The 10,895-nt window shown below is 48.2% G+C and overlaps 2 protein-coding genes across 3 annotated transcripts; both read left to right on the top strand.

Annotated features, from left to right (window-relative positions):
* The first annotated feature begins 1,731 nt into the window (after window positions 1-1,731).
* On the top strand, window positions 1,732-3,357 carry HOXB8 (homeobox B8). Of its 2 annotated transcripts, none has more exons than XM_026054460.1 (2): window positions 1,732-2,197; window positions 2,974-3,357. In XM_026054460.1, exons 1-2 carry the CDS (start codon window positions 1,777-1,779, stop codon window positions 3,276-3,278), a joined length of 726 nt encoding a protein of 241 aa, XP_025910245.1. In that variant the 5' UTR covers window positions 1,732-1,776; the 3' UTR covers window positions 3,279-3,357. The 2 variants fall into 2 exon arrangements, with proteins under 2 accessions (XP_025910245.1, XP_025910246.1); XM_026054461.1 differs by having other exon boundaries at window positions 1,777-2,197; window positions 2,971-3,278.
* Window positions 3,358-5,618: 2,261 nt separating this feature from the next.
* On the top strand, window positions 5,619-9,156 carry HOXB7 (homeobox B7). Its single transcript, XM_026054463.1, has 2 exons — window positions 5,619-6,067; window positions 8,861-9,156. Exons 1-2 carry the CDS (start codon window positions 5,668-5,670, stop codon window positions 9,112-9,114), a joined length of 654 nt encoding a protein of 217 aa, XP_025910248.1. The 5' UTR covers window positions 5,619-5,667; the 3' UTR covers window positions 9,115-9,156.
* Window positions 9,157-10,895: the final 1,739 nt, after the last annotated feature.

Here is a 10,895-nt window from a genome sequence, read left to right as displayed (position 1 = left end):
GAGAGAGGAGAGAGGAGAGAGGGAGCTTTAGAAGAGTGTCTTTAACTTCTTTGAAGGTTGCGTGTTGGGGAACAGAGCTGGCAACGCGAGGGCTCCGGAGAGGCGCGGGGGGGAGGTCAGGCACACTGAGGCAGTGCTTAAGTGGGGAGGATTTGGGGTCGTTATTAGCTGAAATACGTCTCGGTAATATTTGCTGACTGCGATAAACGAATTTCCAAATCTACCCCCTGTGTGTTTAGACCGTGCAAAATTGCAGCATTGGCATCTTAGGGGTAAGTTTGCTCCGTTGTTACCAAATGCCAATAAAACAGAAAACCTCTCTCTTATTTCCCTTATCCCTCCACCCTGCTTTTCATTATAAGTATCATGCAAAACTAGCAAATAAATAAATAAATAAAGTTGGAGACGCYGGGGTGAGGTAGGGAAGCAGCCATCAGTTACTGACCATAAAGGTTCTGCTCGGGAGGTGATAAGCGAAACAATACTTTTAGTTTGCAATCATCCCCGACCACATCTYGTGCGAGCGCTCGGCGTGCGGCAGGGGCTGGGGGAGGAGGCAGCGAGGGGGCTGCGGGAGAGACACACACAAAAAGTCAATGTTATATATGAAAAACTATAATCATTTTAATTCAATATTGACACCTCAACATCTCGCTATAATGCGGACGGGTCCAATCGAAACCTCTGTTTTATAGCAGTAGAGGAACGAACTCGTAAAATCCTAACGGCTTTTATGTAGTGCGGTATAAACAACAACAACATCCTCGGCTTTATGGCATTTTATAGTTTGTTAAACAGTTTACAGCCTTTTTTGGGGCTATTACAAATGCAATTCCCTTCATGTGATAGTTAAACCTTTATCAATAATAAGGAAATTGATCATTAAAATGTTAAATATGACTACCTCGTTTGTTTTAAAATATGTTTAGGGTAAGAAGCTGTATGATTTGATAACTTGTATTAAAATACCAATTACATTTATAGGACCTTTTAAAACTGGTAGCAATTAAATCGTGTTCTTTTACAGTTTTCCAAAGCGACCCTGACATTTAAAAAGGCTAAAACTGCCTCGTTAAAATTTTGAAATTAACGACTGAGAGCGCTTCTCTTTAATTTTCCAACACTCCCCAAAAATCAATCTTTTGGGTGGTCTAGGTATGTGATTTGTTGTGAGGCGCGAGATATCTCATTAATGTAGGTAGTTAAACATATTTAATCCGTATATTCACCCCACCTCCTTCTCCCTCTCTCTCTCGCTCCCTCTCTCTCTCTCGCTCTCTCTCTCTCGCTCTCTCGCTCCCCCTCGCTTGCTTTTCCTTCTTTATTCTCTCACATTCTTCCTTTCACAATCATGCAGTGCAGAGTCCGTGTGGAGTAAGGAGAAGCCAATAGGATGAGGTTTTGGTAATAGATGCAAATGATCATGAAAAGACACTGCAAAATATGAAACAACTCATTTGCGCTGAAGTAAATCACTGAAAACTGTTTATGAACTGGCATCTCTTCTTGGAAATGTAAAGCGAGAACTCTTTAAGTGGCGATTTTTTTTTTTTTTTTAGGGGTGGGGGGGAGGAAAGAATTCAGTATCATGCAGGCTTAGAGTTTTGATTATATCCTCCTTTTATATTCCTGGAAATCACAAACTGTCGTTGCTTAGCATCTTAGAGCTTTCTTTTTTTGCTAATAGATTCTCACGGTCTGGTTCGCTTGGCTTCTTTTTTTTTTTTTTTTTTTTCCTCTTCTCCAAAAAGACCAAATATTATTATTTAAATTAAAATGAGCTCTTACTTCGTCAACTCACTCTTCTCTAAATACAAAACCGGGGACTCCTTGCGTCCCAACTACTATGACTGCGGGTTCGCCCAGGAGCTCGGGGGCAGACCCACGGTGGTGTACGGACCCAGCGCGGGGGGCACCTTCCAGCACCCCCCCCAGATCCAGGAATTTTACCACGGTGCCTCCTCGCTCTCCAGCTCCCCTTACCAACAGAATCCCTGCGCCGTGGCTTGCCATGGCGACCCCGGCAACTTCTACGGCTACGAGCCCTTGCAAAGGCAGAGCCTCTTCGCCGCCCAGGACTCGGAGCTGGTGCAGTACACGGACTGCAAGCTGGCGGCCGGCGGCCTCGGCGAGGAGGCGGAGAGCGCGGAGCAGAGCCCGTCGCCCACCCAGCTCTTCCCCTGGATGCGACCGCAAGGTGAGGCGAGATGGGAAGCACAGCGAGGAGGCTTTTCCTACGAGCCCGTCGAGCAGCCCCGCTTTCCCCTCGGCCGGCTGGGCGGCTCTCTGGCTGCTTGCCGTGCCCGCTTGCTCGCTTTGCCCTCTTTTTCTTCCCCCCGCTGCCCGGGTTTTACTGCTTTATGGGGGTAAACTTTTGCACTTGTAAATTGCTTTATAGTTTAATTACCCTGAAGGAGCCCTTTTCTTCTGGGGGCTGAGTGCACTGGGCTTTCTGTGGAAGGAAGCGTCCTTAAAGTTTATGGCACTTTTACAGCCTTAAAAAAAAAAAAAAAAAAAAAAAAAAGCTACTGAGTTCGCGCTCTTTTTTTTTTTTTTTTTTTCTCCTTCTCTTTTTTTTTCTTTCCCATGGCAGCGGCTGGGAGCCCGGCGAGCCCCAGCCCTGCTGCTGTTGTTGCGGTGGTGCTAAGCGTGCAAGAGGAGCGTGGGGCTGGCGGAGCTGCCGCTCGCAGGGGGCTCCAGGGTGGCCCCGAGCCCCCCCCMCACACCTCCTCCGCCACCATCACCCCTTTCCTCCAGCACCATCTTCCCCTCCATAATATTACAGAGGAGCTTTTCCGTGTCCCTGCTCGCTTCCTGCCTTCGCCTGGGCGAGCCCTTTCTTCCTCCCCCTCCCGGGTGCGTGTGTGTGTGTGTCTGTGTGTCCCGGTGTCTATCCCCGAGCCTGGTTTATGTATCTTTCAACCTCCTTCTCTTCTTCCCCTCTTGCACCCAACCTTCGCAATTCCCCAGCAGCCGCTGGACGGAGGAGGGGGAGGCAAACCTACAGCCGCTACCAGACGCTGGAACTGGAGAAGGAATTTCTATTTAATCCCTACCTGACCCGCAAACGGAGGATCGAGGTCTCGCATGCCCTGGGATTGACAGAAAGGCAGGTCAAAATCTGGTTCCAGAACAGGAGGATGAAATGGAAAAAGGAAAACAACAAAGACAAGTTTCCCAGCAGCAAATGCGAGCAGGAAGAACTGGAAAAACAGAAAATGGAAAGAGCCCAGGAGGTGGACGAGGAAGGGGAAGCACAGAAGGCAGACAAGAAATAAAAGGATTTTTAAGGACTGAAAGGCAAGCGCTGCTGGGGTGGAAGAGCCCCCGACTCCCTCATTAATGGCAGTTAATGTAAGGGAAGGGTGGGAAAAAAACAACAATGCATAGAAAAGAGGGGGGAAAAAAGAAAACTTTTATTGCTGTAAAACAATATAGCTGTAAGCACCACTTTCCTGATTATCCTTTGATACAATGAACAGTATGCAAAAGTGATGTGGAGGTCTCTCCAGCCTTTTGCCAGTTATTAACTAGTGGTAGTGTAACGCAATAGCTTATGTAAAACATGACTGTGAAATTTTCTCTCTCTCTCTGTCTCTCTCTTTTTCCTGGGGGGTGGGTTGTTAACATAGCTTTCAATGCTATAAGAGTTACGTGAAATTACATTTGTGCACTTTTTTTTTTTTTAATTTCACACTTTTTGTTGTTGTTGTTTATCTGTATGTACTGGAGGTAGCTATTGAAACAAACATCCCAACAACATGAAACTGCCTATTTATGCTGTAGTTATCTCTCTCTCTCCCTCCCTCTCTCTTTTTACTTTCCTTCTTTTGTTTGGTTCGGATTTTTTTATTTGTTTGTTTGTTTACAATTTTTAAGTGTCTCTTCCCAAAAAAAAATCAAAAATGGAAAAAAAAAAAGAAAAAAAAAGAGTTTTCTCTCCTTTAGTTAGCATGCGCACAGTGAAGCAAGTTGTAAAGTGATCTTTAGGTTAACTGTGAAAAAGAATGTATACTGTATACGTGAATTACTTTATTGGGGGAACTAATGATATATTTTGTTGTTCTTTCATCACTTTGTTCTATTGTCTAAACCTGGAAGCGGCGGAAGAAAGTTACAATAAAGTTTACAAGCGAGAATTCCGTGACATCATTCTTTTCGCCTGCTTCATTTCCTCCAGGACCACTTTGATAGAAAGGAAATAAAAGTCAATTGTGTCGGAGGGGCAGCCGCGGCCATCAAAGCCCTCCTGGCCTGCAGAGATGCTGGCGAGCCGGAGCGCTGCTGGGACGGGCAGGGGCTGGGGTCGGGGAGGGGGCCAGGGCCGCGCCGATGGCTTCTCCTCTCCTTGTCCTTGCTAACACTTCATGTGTGGTGACAGGTTGGGAGGCTGTGTGGAGGTCCTGCCTGAAGGTAATCGCTGTTTTTCTCTTCTTTCTGCCTTGTCTTCCCTCCCCTGTCGCCTCTCTCASCCCACCTCCCCCGCGGGATGCAGCCCAGGTCTGGGTCACTCTGCTGCCCTCGCTCGGGTCGCGCTGCGAAACCGTCCCCGCGCAGCTGAGCTGCTTCCTGCTCCTTCCATGGAGCTCTGGCAGGGAGGAGAGCGTGTGAGGGGATGCACACACGTCCCCTTGCAACATAACCTTGGGAGAGGAGAAGCAGGGCAAGCGCTAGATGCAAATCCACCATTGTCTGGGCTGCTTTTCCTGAGCTACTTTCTTTTCTTTACTTTTTTTCCCCCCTATTCTTCCTTTTCCTTAAAAAATAAATTAAAAAAAAATAATAAGAGGCAGATCACATTTGGGAAGGTCTCTGCTTCCCCAGCAGAAAGCAAAGCAGCCAGCTGGTAACGTTTTACTTATAACTGTAATTGACTCCTGCGGAACCGCTGACACGCTGAACAAGGGATCTGTACAGCCTTTATTTTTCGCAACAAGAAAAGCAAATGCCAGCTCAATAAGCAGCTCGAAGCCTGTGGCACTAGAATAAATTAGGTATAGAGCTGAATGGCATTTAAGGGGAGGAAAAAAAAAAAAAAAAAGCAAAAGAGAGAGACCTTGGAAGTATTAGGGCTCAATGAGACATTTGTCTTTTGGGGGTGGCCACGGAGGCAGAGGGGGTAAAGAAGGGGGAGGGGGGACAGTCTCGTGAAAAATAAAGTGTCTCGGAGCCAGGAAAATGGTGCAAAGGAGGGAATTTTAGACGGGATCTATAAGAGGATAAATAGGGCTCCGCTCCCGTCTTTCCTCCAGCAGAGAGAGACCGAGAGGGAGGCACCGGCTCGGCAGCAAAGTGCTTTCTACCACCCCCCCACCCCCCCGCTGCAACTTCTTTCTTTTTCTCCCTCGGTCTCAACTGAAAACTGATTACAGGTTGCTTATCGACTCCAGCACAATTTCACCCCTTCCAGCATAGATCGTGGAGGGTTTTATATCGCATCAATTATTTATCATATTTTATAAATCCAGCAGCACTACAATTTTTTGCCCCCGAGGAGGGAGCGGCCGGCGATTGGCGCCGCCGGAGCCACGTGCCCGCGCGTCACATGGGCCGGGAGGAAAAAGGGTCCTTTTTGGTGTAAATCTGGACTCTAATTCCGTAATATATCACGGTACCTCGTAAAACCGACACTAAAACGTCCCGACCTACAAATCACCCGGCCAAATTATGAGTTCATTGTATTATGCGAATGCTTTATTTTCTAAATATCAAGCCGCAAGTTCGGTTTTCCCATCCGGAGTCTTTCCTGAGCAAACTTCTTGCGCTTTCGCCTCCAACACGCAGCGAGCGGGCTATGGGGCCGGATCCACGCCTCCCTTCGCCGCCTCCATGCCCGGGCTCTACTCGAGCGGCAGCGCCGTGCACCCCCAGCCCCCCAGCATGTACTCGTCCGGCTACGGCCTGGAGCCCGGCTCCTTCAACATGCACTGTTCCCCCTTTGAGCAAAACCTCTCCATGATGTGCCCGGCAGATGCCTCCAAGCAGAACTGCAACAAAACGGACCAGAGGGACTCCGATTTGCAAAGCGACAGCAACTTCCGGATCTACCCCTGGATGCGGAGCACAGGTAAGAAACGAGCCCACCCGGGGGGTGTAAATTATCGCATGGTGCGGGGGGGGGGAGGGGGGGGGGGGGGGAGGTGTCCCCAACTCCTTGCATGACGTTTCAGCCAAAACGCATCTCTCAAAAGAGACGGAGGGAGAGCGAGCCCCCCACCCTAAAGCTACCTTTGGGCTTTAAATATTTATTAGTGGTGCCGGGGCTGTGGATGTGCCTCGCAAAAGGCAGTTTGTCTCAAGGGGGACGGGCAGAGCTGCAGAAATAATGGCCATCCCCTTCTCCTCCTGCATTTGCAGGATGAAGGTTGTGCGAGCCTCATGTATATACAGATATAGATTCTCAAAGAAACTATTTATGGGAGGCGCTTGCAAGCTCGGTTTGTTTTCTGTTAGATTACAAAGCCTTCATTTGCCAGCCCCTCACCACAACGTCCCGGAGACTGCAATTAAGCATAGCGTGTTGCCATCACAAGCAGCAACACATCATTCCTTGTGCAATTAAAAGCCACTGCTTTTCCAAACGGTGACATTTCGGCCCGCATCCGGATGTATAGATGTATACATAGGGACTGCAAGCGGGGAGCTAGGGTTTATATATGCGACCCCCTCTCATTCCGCCCCGCCTTCCCCAAAAAATAGGAGCTGGGCTGCCCGGGAGGGACTCGATCTCCGTTGCAGGCTGGACGAGGCTTTCGGGGGACAGCTCCGCGGGCCCGCTTTGGGGGGGTCTCATCTCCCGAAAGTTGTTGCCTGTCAGTGCTGTCCCCCTTGCGCGGATCCCCCGGGAGCTGCCGTCTCGCACGTGTGTTCGGAGCCCGAGCCCGCTTAAAGCCGCTGCTTCCCCGGCAGCCTCCACATCGCTCCGTCCCGGGAATTAATTCCCGTTTCATAAACACCCATTTCCCTCACATGAGAGCGAGGGTCGCGTGTCGCGGTGCCCCCCGCCCCAGTCAGGCTGCAAGGGGTGGAGCTTCCCCAGGGTCGGGGCCTGCTCGACACCCCCCCATCCCCCCCGGGCCCCGGCACTGGCCACCCCCGAGTCTTCATGTTCCTGGTCCTGGAAAAGGGGGAGCAAAAAAAGCACTGCTGTCCCACTGAGAGAGAGAGCGCCGTGTGAGCCTCCGCCTGCAGCACTCTGAGCTTTGCCAGCTCGCAATTTGAGCACATCCCTGCCAGCGAGCCTCACTTGGCAGCAGGATTTGGGAAAAGTGTTTTGTTAGTAAACTTCGGGGGCAAGCGGAGTGCGGGCCAGCCTCCCTGCAAAGCATGAGCGAAAGAAAACAGCAGAGCAGCCAATGCAGAGCAGCTCACAGAACTAGAGTTACCCTCGCGCTTATTTGGTGGTCAGTACTTTCCATTACCTGCTCCATAATTCATTTCCTTTTACAGTTGATTTATCAAAGACCAAATATTTCTGCTCGTAAACACTTCATCTCTGCTTTTATCTGACTTCAGATTTAAGAACACCCCCCTCCGTAAACCCCTTTCAGCATGTGACGCTGCGAGTACCAACATTAGAGAGGCTCCTGGAGCAGGGCATGAGCTCTCAGAGCCGCATATTGAGGCTGGACTGCGCCTAAAAGCAGCGAGAGTCCGGCCCAGGCATCCAGGCCGGGCCTGCGCCCCCCCTTTCCACCCCTCCTGCCCCTCACAGCCACTGTTTAATTGCGGAATTTCATCAGGGAGCAGAGATAGAGTTGTCATCCCTATTCACCAGCAGTTTATGGCTCTCCCCTCAGCGGATTTTACAACCCGCATTCCACGACCTGCACATTTCTACTTTACAGCTAGCCTGGCTATTTTGCTTTTCCCCCCACCCCACTCCTTTTAATGACTGGATCTTTTCTTCTGGTGGAAAGAAAGAAAAAAAAAAAAAAAAAAAAAAAAAAGAAAGGGAAAAAAAAGAGTGGAGGCTGAAGAAGATGAGTCCAGTGGAATGTGTGGAGGAGAGGCCGAGGGCTGCTGCTCGCCATCCACATCGCCTGGAAAGGAGGTGTTAGACTAGAGAGACACATTTAGCCTTTACTGGAAAAGCTATCCAGAGACACAAACACCATATTGTACCGTTATTTCCCATTGGACTCCAGGAATTATCGGGGGGTAGAGATGGGGGGGGTGAATTAGGAGCTGGGCCCTTTCTAACGCCTGCTGCAAGGCCGCTGGAGAGTTAGGAGAACCTCGCGGGGCTTGGGGCATTGTCCCGCTCCTGCAGAGCCCGGCGGAGCAGGAACCACCGCTGTGCATTCCCCTAAATAATCAGGAACATCACACACCTTCCAAGCAGGCTTCTCGATGACAGCTTTAAGAGAGGACAAATAGTTGGATTTGTGTAGGCAACAGCTGCCTCGCTCGCTTCATTTTATTTATGTATTAATTTCCCAAGCACCCGAAAATTGAAATGAAAATCTCAGCGCGGGCGCAGCGGCTCGAGAATGTGGCGGGGGCAGAAACTCCGAGAAGTTTCGCGGCCCGCGGCCCGCGGGAGGGACGCGGAGAGACGCGCGGAAAAGCCCCGCATGCTCCTCCGACGTGAAGTTAGAATGGGCGATGGGCCAAATAGGCTATAAGCAGCGAGGGGGACATAGGGAAACAATATAGAACGAAGATTAGATCTTAAAAATGTGAAGAACCTGCTCTGAACTCCCCTGGGTTCCCCAACTCGTTTGGAGTTGGCTCTGAGCTGCGCACTGTGTAGGCATTAGGTAGAGAGAACCCTCCCCAAGACCAAAAGCAAAGGGAAAGAGAAGCCCCAAGAGCCTCCTAACCCCCCAGCTCAGCTGCATCCAACCTTGTTCCGCAGGCACGGACAGAAAACGGGGCCGCCAGACCTACACCCGCTACCAGACGCTGGAGCTGGAGAAGGAGTTTCACTACAACCGCTACCTGACCCGGCGGCGCCGCATCGAGATCGCGCACTCGCTCTGCCTCACCGAGCGCCAGATCAAGATCTGGTTCCAGAACCGGCGCATGAAGTGGAAAAAGGAGAACAAAACGGCCTGCTCGGGCTCCGGCACTCAGGAAAAGGCAGACGCGGAGGACGACGAAGAGGAATGAAAGGGCCAGGGGAGCTGCTGCTCGAAAACGTGAAGCCAGGAAATGTGGAAAACAAAAATATTAAAAAAAAAAAAGAAAAAACAAAAATATTAAAAAAAAAAAAGACAAAAAGAAAATGGTGGAAAAAAGACACATCAAAAGACTATATATGAAAATAGATAAAAGATAAGTGCGTAAATAATGAAAAACCTTAGGAATTATGCTTTCTGTTTCCTGACACTGAAAAATACTACCTATATTAATTTTTTTTTTTTGTACAATAGAATGAATATCTACCTATTAAATGTGGCTTTAGAGTCAGAATAGACACATTTTTCTATGTGGGTCTTCCTATAGTAAAAGTTATTTGTAAATCTCCGTTTGTACTTCACCGTGTACTTTTTGGTATGAAGTAACGTGGTCGTGTTTAGCACCTTTAATTTAGAAAATGTGATCTGAAAGTCAGAATGCAAATTATACTTAGCGTATATAATCCTGTACATAATATGAATGATTATTACGCCTTCACCCTGTAGTCTCCGTGGTTCTTTTCTCGTCGCTATGCTGTTTTGTCTGTGCATATTTTTACTTGGATCACTTCTTTGTTCAAGACTCTAGGGAAAAAAGAAAGAAAAATGAATTAATATTGTGCTACGTAAAATGTTGTATATCGAAGTAGCAAATTATTTAATGCCGCCGCGTTGCTTTTTTTTTTTCCGTCTGTGATTATTATTCTTCGAAATAAAAAAGAAAATCTCCGATATTATGAGTTGTGTTCTTTCGTCTTCTCTTAAAAAAGGTTGTATATACATATTGAAGATCCTTTTATATAAAAAGAGACCCCGATGTATCACTGTAAAGGCCTTTTTATTTATTTATTTTAGCGTAGCCAATGTCTTCAACATTCAGTACCTTTTTAATAGATATGGTGAATACTCCGAAAGAATAAGTCATATTCGGGGCTCTCGACATGCAGATTTTTTCTCCTTTCTCTCTGTGACTGCGCCATGGCTGTTACTGCAGTAGGTAAGAATAAATAAAAAGAAAAAAAAAAAGCGCAAAGAAAAAGCACGAATCGGCTTTCTACACATATTTTAATTCGCTCGTGCTTGTAACAATATGCAGCAAGAAAGGCTGTTTTGCTGTGAGTTTAGTTTTTGGAGCTTCTCCCTCCGCCCTTCAATTACTTTACTGCGGACTGTGACTATTTCATTAGCGCCGAATAACGTTGAGTAGCAAAGCACACATAAAATAAATGAAAGCCATTAAAGGCCGGGAAATCGGCACCGCGGCGCGGGAAGCGGGTCCGGTGCGGGGAGCTGCCTGGCCTCCCCCTCCGCGCTCCTGGTTTATTTACATTCCACGGGCGCGGGTTCCTGAGCAATCTGACCCGCAGTGCGTGAGCAAAAATGAACCCAAAAAATATAAATAAGTAAATATAAACGAGTGCTTGGAGGTGCTCCTGGCTTGGAAATGGCAGCTTTCCACCTTCTTGCCTTCCTTCCTGCTATGTCTCTCTGTCTTTCTGCCACCCGCGGCCCCATATAAATTCACGTGTGGAAGAAGAGGAGCAGGGCATCCTTCGGCAGGTCCCCGCGTGAAGGAGATGCCACGTCAAGCATCTAAGCACCCACATCCATAACTCGGACTCGCTACCTCCTGAATTTGCTAATTATGGTGAGACCGTTATTAAAAGCAGTGGCGCTTATGGCTTTTGCGCCCTGAAATCCCACTTGCTGAGAAGGGAATATCTTCCCTTTCTTTTTTTTTCTTTTTTCTTTTTTTTTTTAATTTTTTTATGA

Source organism: Nothoprocta perdicaria, unplaced genomic scaffold (genome assembly GCF_003342845.1).
Source record: "Nothoprocta perdicaria isolate Ctin4 unplaced genomic scaffold, notPer1 scaffold_121, whole genome shotgun sequence".
NCBI classification, from domain to species: Eukaryota; Metazoa; Chordata; class Aves; order Tinamiformes; family Tinamidae; genus Nothoprocta; species Nothoprocta perdicaria.
Note: the sequence above shows the minus strand (reverse complement) of the source record. Positions and strands in the feature narration are given on the sequence as shown.